The sequence below is a fragment of the Aplidium turbinatum genome, chromosome 8 (assembly GCF_918807975.1).
Source record: "Aplidium turbinatum chromosome 8, kaAplTurb1.1, whole genome shotgun sequence".
NCBI lineage: Eukaryota > Metazoa > Chordata > Ascidiacea > Aplousobranchia > Polyclinidae > Aplidium > Aplidium turbinatum.
Window position 1 is genome coordinate 12451888 of NC_137479.1, and position 19512 is coordinate 12471399.

General features: G+C 40.1%; 2 protein-coding genes across 3 annotated transcripts; both read right to left on the minus strand.

Annotated features, from left to right (window-relative positions):
* Window positions 1–4709: 4709 nt before the first annotated feature.
* LOC145776072 (uncharacterized) lies at window positions 4710–11949 on the minus strand. The gene is made up of 3 exons (XM_082587477.1): window positions 8484–11949; window positions 6366–8222; window positions 4710–4771 (listed from the first exon to the last, which is right to left on the minus strand). Exons 1-3 carry the CDS (start codon window positions 11947–11949, stop codon window positions 4710–4712), a joined length of 5385 nt encoding a protein of 1794 aa, XP_082443603.1.
* A 3107-nt stretch (window positions 11950–15056) lies between these two features.
* LOC145775103 (uncharacterized) lies at window positions 15057–18365 on the minus strand. Of its 2 annotated transcripts, none has more exons than XM_082586303.1 (5): window positions 18207–18365; window positions 16683–16802; window positions 16200–16361; window positions 15861–16050; window positions 15057–15538 (listed from the first exon to the last, which is right to left on the minus strand). In XM_082586303.1, the coding sequence occupies exons 3-5, from the start codon at window positions 16342–16344 to the stop codon at window positions 15364–15366; spliced, it is 510 nt and encodes a 169-aa protein (XP_082442429.1). In that variant the 5' UTR covers window positions 16345–16361; window positions 16683–16802; window positions 18207–18365; the 3' UTR covers window positions 15057–15363. The 2 variants fall into 2 exon arrangements, with proteins under 2 accessions (XP_082442429.1, XP_082442428.1); XM_082586302.1 differs by having other exon boundaries at window positions 17725–18365.
* Window positions 18366–19512: the final 1147 nt, after the last annotated feature.

Consider the following 19512-nt stretch of genomic DNA (forward strand, 5'->3'; position numbering starts at 1 on the left):
AAACTTTTAAAAGTGACTAGGCTAATTGAAAAATGCCATTAGTGAAAAATGAAAAATGCCGGTATAGGTACTAAACTCTCCGTACACGATACTGTTCACCAAGCATTTGATTTAGAGCATGATACATTCTTCCACTGTAAAATAGGCTTTTGATTGTTTAGCTGTTTATTATTATTGTCATATCCTGGCTTACTTTCGGCGGTTAAATAATAAGTGTACGGGAAGGCGAGGAATCTTTAAGTCCACCTTGCCTTCCTTCGTCCACCTTTAGAGGACTCATGTTTCTAACCTCCTTGTGATGAGTCCCCGTAATTCACGTGTGTGAAGCGAATGGCAACAACCAGAGACCGCAACTCACAGGGCACCCGGGGCGGTAAAAGGATAACACTCGGTACGGTGTCCAATGAGAGGAACTCATCCTGCTTGATGAACACACAATCCATTGGCTGCTGTGCTTGGATATAACAACGTGACCTGCGATGCCTCAAACGCAAGAAGAAGAAGAAGAACTCCACTTTAAGGCATGCCTTTAAGTGTCCTACCAAAGACACAATCACATGCTTTGGAGTGGTGTCGAACCGGCGTCTTTTCAAGTGTTGTACTAGAGCTCTCACCCCTTGGCTATGCAACATATGTGGTTTAGCTTATTTTGCACCATACGAACGTCTCATCCTTTAAATCTAATAGAAAATGTTGCAAAACTGTTCTAAAGTATATTAGTTTAAGTTTATAAAGTGTGATACTTTTTTCATAAAATAATACATGTACAAAAGCTATTAAACATTTCCACGTGAAAGTGTATTCCATTATTAAACCTTGTATTTTGTAAGTTGATGAAGGCTGTAGGCTATATCACAAATCATCGTACTATATAATTGTCTGATGTAGCCTATATCTGAGGAGAGAACTATCATTTTGCACAAGTAGGCTAGGCCTAACCCAAAACATGGATGGCGAAGTATCAGCTGCTTTAATTTTGTCAAGCTGACTCTTTTTTGAAACAAAATATTTTAGCCCGATTTACTTTCAAATGACATTTTTCATCCAGATACCATGACGCTGACAACGTTAATAGCAATTTTCTCAACGCCATGTGGTTCATTGCTGTGACCTTCCTTACGATTGGATACGGCGATATGGTACCAAATACATTCTGCGGCAAAAGTGCGGGCATTCTGACGGGAGTGATGGTAAGGCGTATTATGTTATTCTGTGATGTAACTTTAAGTCTCAACCTTTATAACAAAAATATTAATGTAATGTAACTTTTTGTCAATGTGCTTGTTTGATTTTGGGTGCCAACGTCACGGTTTTGTTTAATTTGTTTCATTAGTACGTGGTTTCAATGTTTAGAGAGATAAAGGTGACCAACAGAGATTATTACATATAATTTCGTAAGTTTATACTCCTAATAGACGTAATGCTCACCTAATTAGTCAGCCCACAGTTTTTTGCTTTCAATGTAACTTTTATTTAAACACTTCTGAAATGTAAAGTTTGCTCTACTCTCGGTCCAGTTAAAGTGAAGTCAGGCTGCGTTAATTCATGAAAACATATTTGTATCTTGCACTTTTTCAGGGTGCTGGATGCACAGCCCTAGTAGTGGCTGTCGTGGCACGAAAATTAGAGCTAACAAAGGCAGAGAAGCATGTGCATAACTTCATGATGGACACGCAACTTTCTAAACGGGTAATGATCATGTTTAGTACATCTGCATGCGTTTATGCTGTGCGTTGTATGGTTCCTTTATCGAAATGATGGATTTTGTGATGGTACATCATTTTCCGACTTTAAAAGCTGTTTAACGTTTGTTTACAAAAAATATTTAAAACCTATTGTTTATACTGTACCGGTATTTTGAAAAAAATCGTCAACCATTTGACTTACAATTGATTTGTTGCAGGTTAAGAATGCGGCTGCTAACGTGCTAAGAGAAACATGGCTAATCTACAAGTTCACGAAACTTTCCGATAAACATGATTCAACAAAAGTGAGAAAGCATCAAAGGAAGTTTTTGACAGCTATATACCAGTAAGTATAATCAAGTTTATTTTTGGTGTAATAACTCCACATAAGATGCGCCCCGATAGCTCTCAGTTGGTTAGCTCGTGACTTCGTGAACAAAAAAACTTCAAGATCAAGCGATGCTGGTTCGACTCTCGGGGTGTGAGCTTGAGCAACGCATTCTAAGAACTGTTTTCCATTCAGCAGGACCTATAGGATGGAATAATTCTCAGGCAACAACACTTCAACAATCGGAAACTTTATTCTGTCAATCTCATTAACCGGCCCTGCGTCAAGAGCCTCTACAAGTATGCGAAACTACCAGGAATAACCTATCAAGGCTTTGTCAGTCCGAGGATAAAGATTCAAAAACTTACCAAACCAAGCAACCAAGGTATATTGTAGAAAAAAAAATAGATTAACTAATTTCCATGCACTGTATTCCAACGCGTTGTAGACCAGCATTGCTACATCGTGGAGGCACTGCAAAGACCAGCTTGAATAAGTTGTTAAGTTCAAAGACTCAATTAACTCTAGTTACAAGTCTACGTCATTCTTGTAGCAGTAATATCATTTTTGTTTAATCAAGTAAATTATTATTAGGTTATTTGTTACTCTTGCAAGTCACTAAATCGTGTTTTAGTTTTTAACCACGGGTTCTATCTAAAGCTTTTTCATAAATATGCAAGCGACGTTTAAGTGCAACTTATAAGGCAGAGATTACTTTTGTAACTCAAGATTTTTCAGCATAAATTTTGGTCACTGTCTATGACACAAGTAAAATGACAGTACAACCTTATTTTATCTCAATAAACCAAATGGATTGATTTGATGTGTTGAACTCCATAATGAAAGTGCCATGATACTGATAGTTTGAAAGTGACAGCTTCTAAAAGTACAGCTACAAGTAAAAATGTTATCAGTTCGTTTCGTCTTCCAAGCAATCCGAGATAATGACAAAATTGTGCTTTTGTTTTTGCTGGAAAGGACTAAAACTAGTATCGCAAGCTTTACTTTTATCTTTTCTTAAATTGTCAAACGTAAAACTGATAATATTAAAAGGTCTGTTCCTTGTCATCCTAAAAGGCAAACAATTGTCGGATTCAAAATTTGTTGAATCTTTTCTTGTCACGTTTCTTAACGCTTTTCAGCCAAATAATCTTCACAAAAATGACATGATAACCTGCTTCTGATAAAAATGGCATTTTCCTGACGCAGGAAAGCTTGGCAGACAATGGACAGACTTTCAGTATCAAAATGAAAGGTCGTTTAGTATTAAAGCATGTGAGCTGCGCTATGTCATCAAGTCTCAAGACAACAGTTTTTCACCTATAAACAAAAATGCCAAGTTTGCGGTGACTAATTTTTATAGGTTATTAAGTAGTAGGCAAAGTTGTTTAGATATTATTCCAAGAAAATACTAAATATTGAAATATTGCTGCGTCGATTCATGGTAGTCGGCACTTGTTTAAGCTCAATCTTGGGCTAGTTGCTTTTGCCAAGTGTGGATCAGCAAGCAAGTTAGTGTCGATGTGCAAGGGTGGGTGATCATCTTCATCAACTTCAAAATCTTTTCACCAAATCTTTTAAAAATTTAAAGGTGTGAAGTCTGAAGAGGAACATCCTGCTCCGGACACGCGAAAATCTGTTTCCAACGGCACCGTTCTTAAAACTCCTTACATTGATATTTATAAACTGCTTAATGTGTCAATGAAATGACTACAAATAGCCTATAATAAAAATCACTTAATAATTATTCCATTTGAAAGGACTTTTTTAGTCAAATTAAGGTTTTATTGACTCAAACAGTTGACCCAGCAAGCAGAAGTTGCTTTTTTGCGCTGTTTCAACGACGCCACACGTTTCAAAAACTGAAAAAAGTGTGCTTAAAGAAGGAAAACTCAGGTTTCAACTGTGGCGGAAATAATCAATAACACGCGTTTTAATGAAACAGCAAATTGTTTAGGCTAAAATGTGATAGAAACAATAGAAACAAGCATAGGCGTTGAGCCGGCTTTTATTCTTTTCAAAACGCAACAGGAGGCGCCCATTGATCATATTATAAAGAAAGACTGAAAATATATTTGTTTTATTGTAACTATTTTTAGATTACGGAGCTTCAAAATGGAGCAACGTAAATTGAATGACCAGGCCAATACATTGGTTGATTTTGCGAAGGTAGGTTATTGATTTTTTTGCTTTGGTTCGGAAGGACTATTGGTTTGTTGCCTTGATGGGTTGTTACTGTTTGGGTTGCAAACGAATTGCAATTTCAGCTGTCTTTAGGCCAATAATCTCGAGATCGGAGACAGAAAAATGTAAAATTTCTAATATTCATGATCAGAAGATCCTCTGGAGTTCAATCCCAACGTAATTATCTTTACTGTTAACATTGTATCTTTGCTATTTTTTACTGGGCCAAGTGTTGTTTTGACAATATTGTTGTAAATTTGAATTTTTCCAGATGCAAATAAAAGTGACCGATACGTTGACAGAGATATCAACTAGAGAGGAAGCCGTTGACCAGCAGGTTCGCGAAATATCGACGCGATTAGCTTCCATTGAGACAATGATGTTGCAGTTACCAGATATATTGAACAGCGTTGTACAAACACAACTCACAGCATGAAAAATTCTCCATCCATGCGCCGTACCAGTCGGAACCGGTTAAGACTGTCCGGAGATGTACATTGGAGAAAATCTCATCATGACCGCAGCAGTTCGTCTTCAATTTCTGGCGTACTGGACTCTTCCCGACCGGGATCATCTGCAGGAAAAGATTTAAATGATCCTATCAGCAAAAAACTGGAAAAGAACAAAGATTGAGAATAATTATGCGCAACGTAGATTCAAAGCCAAACAACCCCTGCTTCTTGTCTAGCATTTGCAAAACTTCAACAAAGTGTTGCTAACAAATAAATTGAAGATATATATCAACCTGGGATCACAAAATTTTATCTGGCAACATTGCTCAACAAGGTGTGCTGAATCTGCGATACTGCAGGAAATTATGTTTCAAGGAGATAAAAAAATGAAGATATTTTGGTCAAGCACAATATGCCTCTTTCTCGTACAATAACTTATCCCATATTACTTGTTGATTGGCTTCAGTCTCTGAAAGTATATTGTCTAAAACGTTTTCTGCCTAGACTGGATAAAGTGCAGGCCTTACTTATTAGAAGAAATGGTGTATTGAAAACGACAATAATAAAACAAAACAAACAGTTGCTTACCGAATTCTTACATATTCCCTAGTCACTCCAAATCTCCAGTTCTCCAGATTTATAAAACAATGACCACTCCAGTCCATGCCAAAACGTAAAAAGAAAGATCAACTAGCAAAAATTGTTAATGCATGGCCGGGTCACTCAAGCATGAAAATAGAATGGAGCAGAGATACAACAATAATATTAAATGGGCGGGGAATCGTTTCTAACATACCCACCCCCAAAACCAGAGTTTAACAAATGAGGGTTTTACCACTGTAAAACGATTACAACGAAGCAAAATACAAACCAACTAATTGCCACAAGGTGGCCAAATAAACGACAATGAACATGAATTATGCAAATATCGACCAGAATCAAAAATATTCGCGGTTAGCAAGGATCACAATTGCAACACAAAGGCTGGCTTGCATTACACACAAACTTAATAGAACATGCATAACAGTAGCCTACAGAAGGACATCGAAGACACGCCCAAGAGGAGTTAAAAAACCCTTTTGACCAACATGCTTAGCGATTGCTAAAATTAAGCACAAAAACATAAGTCTACCGACAACTGGAAGTCAGCATAAACGGATACACGAAAAACAAATGATAGCATACATGGTACCAGTGGCAGAAGTGGGGATATGGCATAAACAAAAGCACACATACAACCTAATACTGCACAATGCTATGACCAGCGCAAGTGACATTAACGTCAGAGCAAAAGTAGGCTACCAGAAAAAACACGCGACTGTTAAGTCGAGTCGTGATAATTAAGCAATGAATTGACAAAACACGAAAAATAATATCGCACATAGCAAAAGCATTAGTAGTGAGACAGGTGTGTGAAATAGTCAGACCAAAAACAGAGCTAGACTGCTACAGTGTAAATAACTGCAGGATGCAAATAGAAACAACACTATTAATGGGAGTCAATAACACAGTTATGGCAGAACTGCTGGATGCAAATGCATCGACGACGCCGCGCTAGCTGCGGTAGTGAGGAGCACAAGAATAATAATAGTAAAATAAACACAAACACGCAATACAATTCAAATATGAAACCTAAGCAGCATGAGCAATGTCAGTTGTGCAATCGTGCCAACCAGCCAGCCTAGAAAACAAAATTGTCATTTTAAAAGTCCATACTGCCCTCTAGCAGGCAGATCTTTCTGATGTCGCGAACAAACTCTGTACCGTCAGCAACCTTTACTCGCACGCGTCTGACAAGTTTATTAGTGTCCGGCATAACTTCCTTTACAATAGCCTTGGGCCAGTGCCCACGTTTAGTTGCCTCGTCCGTTACCAGTACCAAATCGCCTGGTTTCAAGCTTGGAGATGTGCCAAACCACTTTTGTCGGGGCTGCAACAGAGGGAGATATTGCAACAGCCATTGTTCCCAAAACTTGTTTGTGAGGTATTGGGTCTTTCTCCAAGAGCGTCGATAACCGTCAGCCTTCATAAAAACATCTGGCGATAGGGTGTCACAAGCTGACCCGGTGAGTATCATACTTGGAGTCAGGGCTTGCAGATCATCTGGTGACGATGGGAGCGAAGTGATGGGACGATCGTTTAAAATTCTTTCAATCTCTGCTACCAGCGTTAGAAGGTCGAACTCATCCAACGTAGCGTTTCCTACCAGCGACCGCATCAATTTTCTTAATAAACGAAAAAATATTTCGTAGAAGCCGCCTTGATGTGAAGCACGCGGAGGGTTGAAGTGCCAGTTCGTTTCATGCCGAAGTAAGGCATCGGTGACTTTCTTTTGATGGAGGTTCTTGAGTCCTTGCCGAAGTTCGCGGTCTGCAGCAACAAAGTTTCCTCCGTTGTCACTGTACAGATCAGTAGGACAAACGTTTCTACGGCTGCAGAATCTTCGGTAGGCTTGAATGAATGCACTTGCCTCCAGGGATTGCACGACCTCAAAGTGCACAGCACGGGTCGCCAAACAATTAAAAATACAAACATATCGCTTAACACTGCTGCGGCCGCTCTTTACCATCAATGGACCAAGAAGGTCAGTGCCAGCAGCTTGAAAAGGAATGGATTTGTTTACGCGTGGAGCAGGTAAGTTGCCCATCTGCTGTTTTCCGGCGGTAGCTTTCCAAAAACGACAGTTCATACAGGAATGCAAGACCCTTTTGACAGCTGATCGCCCTTTGACAATCCAATAACGGGAAGCAATGGCGGTGAGGACTTGTGAGCATCCCATGTGTCCTTCTCGTTCGTGATACCTCATGATCACTAGATCGGTGATTGGGTGCTGATATGGGAGAATGATCGGATGCCTTCTTCCGCTTGACAGAGAAGATTGTTGCAATCGCCCACCAACTCTTAACGTTTCGTTAACAACATAGGGGTTTAGGGACTGTAGCTCCTTCAAAGCCACATGCTTCTTCAACTGCAGGTCGGACACGAGTTCCACCGGGGCGTCAAATCCTGGGTGGTTATGGAGAACTGCGAACACCGTCGGGTATGCTTGATGCTGGGCGGCTGTGACAATGGCAAGTTCAGCTTCGTCCATCTCCTCGACACTGAGCGAATCTGTCTTAACAGCCAAGGAGTCATCTCGGCATTTCCTTTTCAGGTACAATTTGAAGCGAAGCAACCATGCAACCGTTCTTTGCAGATCGTGGAAATGCGAGTAGCGGGTAAACAACCGACAGAGAGAGTCTGAGTCCGTAATCGCGTGTTGCTGAGCTGAGCAATGTTCAATGCTTTTAACCTCTGGATCGTCTGACGAAATTCCGCCAACAAAGTCGGGCTGGTTTGGCCAATTGCTCGTGACATCATGCAAAAACTTAGGACCATTAAACCAAAGCTTAGCGGTATTAACTTTATCAGGCCAAACTCCCCGAGACGCGAGGTCAGCGGGGTTTAAAGTAGTCGGTACATAATGCCATTGATTGACACTGGTAAGCATGTGAATAGTGCTCAGCCTATTAGCCACAAAGGTGTGGAAACGAGTCGAAGTATTATTAATGTAACGCAGCACAACAGTTGAGTCTGTCCATAAGACAACACAATTGAATTTAAAATCACACTCCGTCAGGATAAAATTGCAGACTTTGGCAGCGAGCACAGCAGCAGTGAGCTCCAGGCGAGGTACGCTAACAGGCTTTAATGGAGCCACTCGAGCCTTGCCAAATAGAAAATTACAAATTACTACAGAATCATCATAAAACACTTTAACATAAAACACGACCCCATAGCCACTGGTACTGGCATCACAAAAACCATGCAATTCAAAGCGGATAGCACATTTACCAAAAAGAGTCAGGCTTCTAGCGATGGAAACACATTCAAGCTCTGGAAGGGCCTTTAACCAAGCTTCCCAATTAATGTTTACTGGCCCAAGGCCATTAAGGGGTTCATCCCAATCAAGTTGAGCGTCACATGCCTGCTGCAGGAGTTGCCTAGCAGGTAAAATGAAGGGTTGTATTAGACCTAGTGGGTCGTATGTTTGCGAAATCATGGAGAGAACGCCTCTCCGGGTGTTAGGCTTTTGTTGGATACTCACCCTCACCTCCATGCAATCGCTCGCAGCATTCCACACAACACCAAGGTTTTTCTGCGTTGGAAGCTGGCACTGAGGCAAATCGACCTTCGACGCCAAGTCTTCCTGCAACACAGAACTCAAGACCTCTGCACTGTTAGACAGGAATTTAGTTAAATGGAAGCCGCCACTTTGTAATAGTTCACGCAGTTGTTGTATTAGTTCGATAGCCTGGTCCGGCGATTCACATGAATGACAAATATCGTCAACATAAACATTTTTTAAAACTGAGTTAACAGTGTTTTGATCGGCACCTGTTTCATTGTCTTTGGCAGTCATCCGAAGCGCGAAGGCAGCACAGCATGGCGACGACTTTGCTCCAAACACATGTGTTTGCATGCGGTAGTCGATAGGTTCCCGCTTGAGATCGTCGTCCGGATACCATAAGAATCGAAAGGCATCCCTGTCCCCTTCGTCTACGCGTACTTGGGAAAACATGGCCTTAATATCGCCCACAACAGCGATCGGATGTTGCCTGAAGCGAAACAATGTTCCTACAAGGTTATTGGTGAGATCTGGGCCATGAAGCAGCTTGTCATTTAATGACACGCCTTTAAACTTCGCGCTGCAGTCGAAAACGACTCTAAACTTGGCCGCATTGGTCGTGCAGTGATGGGGCACATAGCACGTCTTCCCTGGTGTGTCTACCACACCAGTTTCAAGTGGCACAGCATAGCCACATTTAACATATTCCTGCATTTTACCACGATACTCATTGAATAACTCCGGGTCAGCAATAAATCGGCGCTTCATTCCCTCTAAGCGCTTGAGTGCCATAGAGCGATTATTGCACAGGTCTGGGTCCTCATCCTTCCACAACAGCCCTACAGAATAGTGTCCATCCACCTTCTTCACCGTGTCCTGCATGATCTGCAGCGCACGTTTATCCTCGATTGAAGGACAGGGTACCTGTGGCTCATCGATGTCATTAAAATCCTGCAACAATACATTTAACATTCTATCGCAAGACTCCTTTACGCTAAGAAAGTTTACCATTACTGGTGAGTTGAGTTGCCTATCGCCACCATCTTTCCCATAAATGGTCCAACCCAGAAGAGTGTGCAGTCCACATGGTTCTCCTGGTGCGCCAGTACGAACTTCCTGCAAAAGATAAGCCTGGTGAAGATCGCTACCCAATAACAACTCAACCTTCCTATCTTTTAGTTCAGGGAACTTTAAGTCCTCCAAATGACTATATGCACTACTAAGTGCTTCGGTGGGAATACTGTGGCTGACATCCACAATCTGGTCCATCACCAGAGCATCTGCAACGGAAAACACAGCCTGCTCTTCCATTCCCTGCACAGCCAAAAAATCAATTTTCTTGTCATGAAAGGAGACAGCATTGGTGGTCAGCAACTCCACATTGCTTTTTGTCGCAGCAACCCCTAAGCGAGATACGAGGCTTGAGGAGCATAGACTGACGCTAGAACCTTCATCGATAAAAGCATAAGTATAGGTATAGTTGGAGGGGTCCCCAGCCCATACCTTAACTGGCAAAACCTTAAAAATTGTTGTCCCAGATGTTGCTGGCACAGTTGCGGACGTTGTTGCTGAGATGCCCTTCTTCAGAGCAGAGGGGCTTTCCTCTTCCACACGGTTTACATGCAGAAGTGAATTATGCCTCGATCCACACGTTGCACAAGATTTCTTAAATCTGCAATCAACCACTCTGTGGCCTGCTCTCAAGCAACAGAAACACAGTCTATGCTTTTGCACCAGAGTTCTTCTTTCTGTAACAGGCTTTTGTTTAAACATCTCACACTTCCATAGGGCATGCGACTCTGCACACAAACAACAGGACTCTCGCTTATGGTTGGCAGATGGGGAAATCTGCTCTTGGGTTGTGCAAACCGAAGCACGCTTGTAGCCACCTTGCGGATTAGATCGAGCCAGCGATGGTTGTGGAGCTCTCTTAACATCTTTGCCTGGTTGCATAAGATGGCCATATTGGCTGTCGGCTCGAGAGGCTGCATCCTCGACCAAGACTCTTAAATCACCAAACGTGGCACAGTCCGATCCTAAGTGATTAACATGAACAAACTGCTCCTTTAACTTATAAGGAAGTCGCAGGAACAGCCGTTGAAGCACCTCGTCACTGTTTAAAAGGTGAGACTTACCCCAGCCATCGAAACTGACTTCACACTTATACATCTTGTCACAGAGCTTTGTGAGGCCTGGCGCATCCCACTCTGAAATAGGGGGTCCTTGCAGCAAATCTTCCTTCACTTTGGCCATGAGTTTTCCAGGGTTGCCAAACCTTTTTCTTAATCTATCCCATGCCATTCCATATGCTCTTTCACTATTTTGCAAGCAACTCAGGCCAGATATTACTTCCAAGGCCTGGCCTACACAATTGTCCTCCAAAAAGGCGATGCGATCTTCAAAGCTTAGATAGTTTGACTCAATGTATCGTTCAAAACGCCTTTTAAAGTTAAAGAACTTTAAAACATTGCCGTCAAACTTCTCCAGCGACAACCGAGGACCATGAACATTTTGAAACCCTGCACTGAGCTGGGGTTGAGGCACGACGATGGGAAATTCACTACTATTATTAGCTTCAGTGCGAAAGGGAGATGCGCAAGGATTAAGAATATTACTAGCACTACTGCTGCCCTGAAGGATACCCTGTTCTGCTTTTACAGGTGGTATCTTTACACCACTCTCACGGGGTGTCACGTGACTGCTAGACTCAGCAGCTTTGCCTGTGTCACTGCCTGCATCCATAACTACCGATGATGTTTGATGTGACACTTGCTTGGATTGCTCTCGACAGCTTCGAATGAGGGTAGAGCATGCTTCAAGCAAACCATAAATGCTTTCCCCCATACGGTTCATCCTAGATTCTATTGAGCCTGATTGCTGTGGTTTGCATTTGAGTAAATCTAAACGTTTAAGGGAGAGCTTCCTTTGAAGTTCAAGGCATCTTTTCTTTACCTCCAAAACTTCAGAAGAGCTCAGGAAATCATCACTTGAGCATAGCTCCATGTCGATGGAAGTTATGCCAAGCTCGATTTCAACCAGCTCTTGTTCTAACACAACAAGACCTGGCAGCTCTTCGCTACTGTCATGTTGACCACTAATATTAGAGGCGGCCTCATGCTGCTCTGTTGAGCCACTAGCATAACCATTTGGCTTACTCCGTCTTGGAGTTTGCTTGGGCTTTTTACGAGCCATAATTAACACACAGCAATATACAAGCTACAAAAAACAAAATCTGTATGGTACTTACCTTTGGTGAGGTGACAATTGACCTTCACGATGTTACGGAGAATGTCAGTAAGCAACCTACTAAAATTACAGGGTTTAACGGTAACCAGTTCTACCTGACTAGAACAATGGCCTGACAGAGTACAGGCTTAGAAGCTTCAATCTTTGGCAGACCTGACAAGACTGCCCAAAGTGAAGATCTATTTACAAAATTTAAACAAAGTTTACAACATGGCAGGCTCAAAGGCACAAACCAAAAAATGAATCCTTGGCAGACCTGAAAAGACTACCCTAGGATAACAAACAACTAGTTACAAAGTTCAAAGAAACTTTACAGCATGGCAGGCTCAAAGGCACAAACCAAAAAATGAATCCTTGGCAGACCTGAAAAGACTACCCTAGGATAACAAACAACTAGTTACAAAGTTCAAAGAAACTTTACAGCATGGCAGGCTCAAAGGCACAAACCAAAAAGTTAATCCTTGGCAGACCTGAAAAGACTACCCTAGGATAACAAAACAAATTACACAACTAGCTAAAGTGAGCTAGACAAAGGCACATACCATAAATGAATCCTTGGCAGACCTGAAAAGACTACCCTAGGATAACAAACAAATTACACAACTAGCTAGAGTTAACTAGACAGGCATAACCTTGCACCAAGCAAAGGTATGTTTTATAAATGATGTCTAAAACGTTTTCTGCCTAGACTGGATAAAGTGCAGGCCTTACTTATTAGAAGAAATGGTGTATTGAAAACGACAATAATAAAACAAAACAAACAGTTGCTTACCGAATTCTTACATATTCCCTAGTCACTCCAAATCTCCAGTTCTCCAGATTTATAAAACAATGACCACTCCAGTCCATGCCAAAACGTAAAAAGAAAGATCAACTAGCAAAAATTGTTAATGCATGGCCGGGTCACTCAAGCATGAAAATAGAATGGAGCAGAGATACAACAATAATATTAAATGGGCGGGGAATCGTTTCTAACATATATTTCTTACTGCATTTTTGTGTATGATGGAAACTCCCCTTTCAATTGGAAAATCGATTAAATGTCTTCCATTTTGTAAGAGGCTTTTGTTGTTTTCATTTGAAGTAAATAATAAATTGACAAAAAGCTACTGCATTGTCTGCAGAATGGGGTGTTTTAAATACGTATCGCAACCCCTTATTTTCCTCACAAGCTATTCACGATATTTAATCGTTTATAAAAAAAAAAGAGAAGGAAAGCGTGTTTCTCACTTGACATAGGCTACTTAACTTAAAACATACTTTCTTTTAAGTACAGTAATTAGCTGAAGAAACATTAATAAGGAATGCATCGTGTTTTATTCATTGGACGCGTCTTGCAATTTCATAATCAAGAGATAAAACTTTTATCAAATCACTTATAAATTTGAGTTTATAACTTGAAATTCGGCCCATAATATCATTTTGTCCTAAACCTACTTTTTGAAAAACAAATTTCAAAAATTTCAAAACGCGTGATCCAAAAACATACGAGATGTAGAGTCACTGCATTACAAAACTAAGTTCTGCTAATAGCAGCAGCATCTCTGGTTAAATGCTCTCTAACCCCAGCTAAAAAGAACTTTTTACACGATTGCAGATCGTTATTCGAGACTGAATTTGTCAATTAAATCTTCGCTACTTTTTCATGGTTTGTTGTTTCAATATTGTGGTAATTGTGACATCCAGAGGCTTTTGTCCGCCTGTTTTATGCCAACTTGAAAATATATATTGATTTTCTCTACGCTTTAGAAGGTCAATGGTTTTATCCTTTTATTCCTTTTGAAAAATGCTTAGACGTACTAATAATGACGCTTTTCTGTTGCATTTGCATAACTATACAAAAGAGCTCAACAACGAAGAGTAGTTCGACATTTCTTGGCTATGAGGTTGATTCAAGCAGCTTCTCCTTGTTTTTTGTAGCCTACGTATCTTTAACACGTTATTGTGACAATCAATTCGTGAGGACATTTTTATTTATATCTTTATTTGTATTGTTACAGGCCTACTGTTACCGTTTATTTACAGTGTTTCCCAATTTCTTTCAAGATGCTTTTAAATTTTTGTTTGAGGTTTATTCAACACATTTTAGATTAAAAGTTTGTGAAGGCACAATATCTGTGACATGTTAACTCTCAGGTTGCCATCGAATTAGTGTTGTAACTGCAACAGAATCAGAAAGTGCTGAGGTTCAACATACAGGACGTGAGGAGACCTGGTATTAGTGGTTAACATCACAAAACAACGTGTTGTAATATACAGTTAAGACTTCAGAATCTGCATCATTTATAGGCTACTAGAATTATTATTATCTACCCAAAGGTCCAAGTTTTTGACAACAACGCATGCAAACGGCTTGGTAGTTCATTGGCTGGTTGGTTTCACTGCTTAAAATTTTATTTGCATTAAAACCGCTAAAAAAAGCAGTCACTGACACAAAAAATACAATAAGCCAGATCGTAAAGACCTTTTTCAAATGCACAAAAAGCCGTATGGAAAATCTCCACGAGTTACACTTGAAAAAAAAATTGCAATGCTGCAAAAAATTTTGCTAATATTCTAAATCATGGTGCTACCGTTTGCAATGCGGATATGATAATGGAGAAAGAGAAATAATTTTAATTGTCAATCGGGTTCTAGAATAGAACACAGTAAGCTTAAAGTGCAACTGCACGATTGAATTAACATAGGCTAGAATCCATTGCCAAGACATCTGGAACCTGTTGAATAACTCACTTCCTTACAATTGAGGCCCACAGTCGAGAAACCGACCCTTTTCTCACGCTCTCTAGCGCTTCTCTCTCACGCTACCTGGAAGTAGCAAACTCGCCAACGCCACCTAGCGATATGACGTCAGTTGGAGTCGAGACCAAACTAGCCGAGATAGGCTTGGTTGCTACTGAATGCGCAAATTTATGAGGCATCCATAGTGAAGACGCATCTTTCAGCCAGCATTATACAAATTTAGTTGTTCATGCTTGTGTGCCAGGAATGGTTTGCGAAGCCCATCGCCGAAGGCTAGTTTCGTAGATTACAACAGCCAAACTTGGTTATATCGAAAATATGTTGTATTGTACGGTATTGCAGGACATAATACAGTCGACTATCATGCGATAACGCTTTAGCATTCATTGGGACTGTCTTCGGCGGTGTTGACATCTCCATTCTTTAAAATAATCTAGATGAAGCTAAAAAAAGACTAGAATACACCAAATTGAAGCAGAAATAAAGTAAAAGGATAAACCAACATACAATACTGATGACAAATCGCATTGCGACACACAAATCGAAAACAAACCAAACCAAAAAACACCAAATCGAAAAATAAACGAAACGGTTGCAATAAACCAGGCTAAACCAAGACTAAAATGTTAACACTGGTCTTTGGAACCCAGCATCGTCTCCATCATCAATGGGATACTTTCTGTGGATAAATGACACAATGCAGGATGGCAGCACGACTCTGTTGGACTTGCCCAGAACTTCTCCATCCAACAGCCACTCCAGCACCTGCCTATAGGCGACCAGCCTGAATTGCCTGGGAAATGTAACAGCAAGTCGTTTAATAATGAATGGAACAATTACGCAACCAGCTCTTGAAAGGCTGTTGAACAATGAACAGTAAACAAGCTCAAGTGAACTCACTCATAAGAAAAAGAGATGTCAATAGAAATGTAAACCTAATAGCCTACAAGGTGATGAAGGAATATACGTCATATACTGGTTCCACCCATATGCAAATGGATATGTTTTAAGAGCATACTAGATATGCCGGTTATAACATGCAATTGTTACACTACTAAGGTAACTCTACAATACTCCACCAATCTTTTTGACTATTTTATTTCAAATATTGCTGCCCTTCAATTGTTGTGTCCCACGACTTCTCGGATAGTTCATATTCAGATGATAGATAGAAAAATGAAGAATGAGCAGATGCATCTCTATTTTTAAGTGGGGTAGAAGATACAACTGGCTTAACCGGACTGGAAAGCAACATTGTTTCAGTGTTCGTGCCCACGGTATTTCGTCCAAACCACGTTTGGGTACCTGTTGAGAACTAATGCTGTAGTAGTGGCACAATAGACTGTTATGAGTAGTTGTAAATAAGCAAAAAGAAACATTTTTACATTGACTGCAGAATCAATCAAACTTTAAAAAAAAGATAGCAGGTAAGCACTTATTGATAGGTGACTCACCAACAGATCGCTTTGTAGTCTGCTCCTGTTTTAATGAAACCTGACAAGCCTTGGATTGGAAAGATGCTGTTTCACACGGGGTGGAAACATCCGAATGACTCACTTGAAAACTCGCAGCTAACCATTTGTTTGTCAACATCCGCATCCCGCAACCTCCAATACCTAATATGCATTGTAAAGTACACTTTGCTTTATTAACAACCATTGAAGATTATAACGTTTTGAAATTGGTACCATGCCAGTATTAGATGCACTTGAATTGTACATAAGAGATTAATGCAACAGCATTATGCGGTGATTTTGACTACTGGGTAATTTACAAAAAAAGTATGAAATATGATAGAACGATAAACCCCTCGGCCACCACCAGAGATAAAAGAGGAGGACATCACCCGTAACTGAATACAAGCAGCACATTAAATTGAACCTGTAGCCTATATTAATTATGTTGGTTCATCAATACAACAATGCAAGGCTACATACTGTCATCTCATCATGCATAGCAACGTCAATGGAATCTTCAGCAGCAGTCGGCACAGCTTGTTGAGATGCAGTGGTTTTACTTTTCTTGGTCGAACCCGCACCCATTTCATCATTCATGGCCTACAAAAAATTGACAATCAATATCAGATTACTGTATGTCTCACACACCTCCTGAACACATATGAAGACCTGGGTAGCACAATTGTAGTTTGGGCAACATTGAATTATGATCAGATTATGAATCCCACTAGCTACATTCTGTAAAAGTTAGGAAAGAAAACAATCTGGACATCAAATTTGTATAAAAAATTGCTAAGCCACATATTCTGAGCCAAAAGTTGTTAATCCCAATTGAGAGATAAAAGGTGTTATGTCAAAGTAAGTACCGTAAGCAACACAGTAAGTTTTGCAACCTTGCTGTTTTGCAAGGTTGTGATCTGTTGTAATTAGACTATAACAGTGGTACCGGTATTACTGTTACAGTCTAATTACCGGTATTACTACTGTTATACCGGTATTACCACTGTACGGTAACACCGGTATCACCAAGTACCGGTATTACCACTGTTATAGTCTAATTACCGGTACCGTAATTAGACTATAACAGTGGTACAGGTACTCGGCTGCAGTGGCCGAGTGGTTAGCGCGTTGGGCTCGCAGTCGAGAGCCTGCATGTTCGACTCCAGCCACCCGCACTGCTGTTGTTTGTCTGGGCAAGAAACTTTACGACAATTGCCTCTACCCAGTGATCGATTTCGAGTAATGGGTAGTACCAAATTTAAGCTATAAGCAGAGTAGACAACCGGAAACAGACATTGCCGTCGGCTGCAGCGTGGGTAAGGTGTATGTCGGAAGGCGTACACCGATGCATAGCGCTCAAGTCCGGTTTCCTGCAATGCAGGATAAAGATAAACAAACAAACATAACTACTTAATCGTTTTGAGCAGATGGCACATTGTATGTTCATAAAATTTAAAACAAGTAGGCCTAAAAACATTACATAGGATGTGCAGCCTATAGCTTCTATTGTGTAACTACAAACCTTCACTATTGTCCGCTTTTGCATTCGATGATCTCTATCCAGCTTAGATGCAGTAGCATCAGACGTACCGTACCGGTAGCAGAAGTACATTTTATGGTGGGAACAGCAGATTTCTTCAGAATGTAACGTTTGCAAAATCCCATATTAACTTCAAAATTATTTTTAAAATCCTGCTCAAGAAAGTGATTTGAGCAGATAACACTGGTAGGGAAGGGTCCATTCCATTTGCGGACTTGATGAGCCAGTTAATTCGCAAACGTTAATCGTTAGGGAAGGCAAAAAATGTCACCTTTGCACCAGAAACAAATTTTGTGTGATAGATAGAGCAAATTTTCACCATTTTAAATGTTTGGCTCAGAACTACAATAATCTAAGAAACGAAGTTGCAAGAGAAATGTTTTGTTTTAAAAGTTTTATATATTTGAACTAAAGACTTGAAGCTTACAAGAATGTCACATAACATTGGTTAAGATGTACCTTACCTTGCATGGCCTATGACAGCTTTGGTCTGTCCCTTCACCAACAATTTCAATGGATAAGTCAACAAACTTGGCTTATTTTTTTCAAACTCGAGATTGCAAAGAGCCTATACTACCTGTCTTCACATAAAAAGCACGTGCAACAAGATCGAAGCAGCGAAAAAAAACTTCCTTCCTCTAGGTCTAGGACAAACACAACTAGCTAAAGCTAAACTAAAACTAGTAAAAGACTTGTAAAACCATTTGTCGCTTCGATCTGACTGACTCCAACTGACGTCATAATCCGCGTGTTGCGCAATGCAGGCGGAACGTGGCCAAAAATACAAGCGCGTGGAAAACCATAGTTTTGATAATTTTTATTGAGATAATTATAGCCTTAAAAAGTAAGGGCGAGGTTGGTATTTATAGACTGAAACATGCTCTTTCAGATAAAGTGCGGTCAAACTCATCGTGCAGTAGCACTTTAAGCTATTAGCCTACACAAACATAAAGAAACACACAACTATGCTCAGTGTTGACCAATTGAATCTGATTAGCCAGGACGAGAGAAGACCATTTTGGTCATCAAATCAGCTAAAGAAGACTTTCCAGCGTAATTTACGTCACAAATTATTAAAAACACCCAGTCATGCATACTGAAGCATGATAAATTGATTAGTAAGTTTGAATCTAAGAAACCATTGGAACTGCATGTCACACGAGCATGCAAGCATATATTTCTTGAACAAAAAATGTGATAGGACTGACGCTAAAAGACGCTCTTGAGTAAAAAAAATAAACAGGTTTTAAGTTTAAAGTGCCACAAAAAAATTCAAACAGAAACAAAAACAGTTTAAAAATGCACAATATAAAACTGAAGAAAATGGTAGCTTCTGCCAAAAATGTGACCACTTTTATCAATTAGAAACTCTTGAAACTTGTTTTAACGATAGCTAACCTATTTGGGTTATTGACAAAATTTTGTAGCCTAGCTAAATAAAATTTTATATATCGTCAGTCGACAATGGTAAGCCGTAAACAGCTTTTTCAGAGTTTCTAGGCCTTGTGGTTGTAACGAGGTAGGACTTTTTTTTCTACTAAACAAAAACTAAGAACTAACTAAAGGATCCAGCGCCTCTGAAAATGTTTTCTGTCATTCTCACTGTAATAAAATCTTGTGATAAAGTTTACGGTTACAAATAAAACAACGTACAGTGGAAGGCCAGATGCTCATTGAACACTCTTAGTCGGTATTTAAATAAGTTGTAAAACGACTCATCTGGATTTTCACTGAATATTACAACAGAAATTTGCATGCTAATTATGGAAA

Coding starts and splice junctions, on each gene's coding strand:
- LOC145775103 (XM_082586303.1), bottom strand. CDS start 16,344: ATGCGGATGTTGACAAACAAATGGTTAGCTGCGAGTTTTCAAGTGAGT. Junction 16,051..16,199: donor GACTACAAAGCGATCTGTTG/GTGAGTCACCTA, acceptor AGTTCTCAACAG/GTACCCAAACGTGGTTTGGA. Junction 15,539..15,860: donor TGGGACACAACAATTGAAGG/GCAGCAATATTT, acceptor TACATTTCCCAG/GCAATTCAGGCTGGTCGCCT.
- LOC145776072 (XM_082587477.1), bottom strand. CDS start 11,949: ATGGCTCGTAAAAAGCCCAAGCAAACTCCAAGACGGAGTAAGCCAAAT. Junction 8,223..8,483: donor TAGAAGCCTGACTCTTTTTG/GTAAATGTGCTA, acceptor TCTTATGGACAG/ACTCAACTGTTGTGCTGCGT. Junction 4,772..6,365: donor GATCTGCCTGCTAGAGGGCA/GTATGGACTTTT, acceptor CTTTTCCTGCAG/ATGATCCCGGTCGGGAAGAG.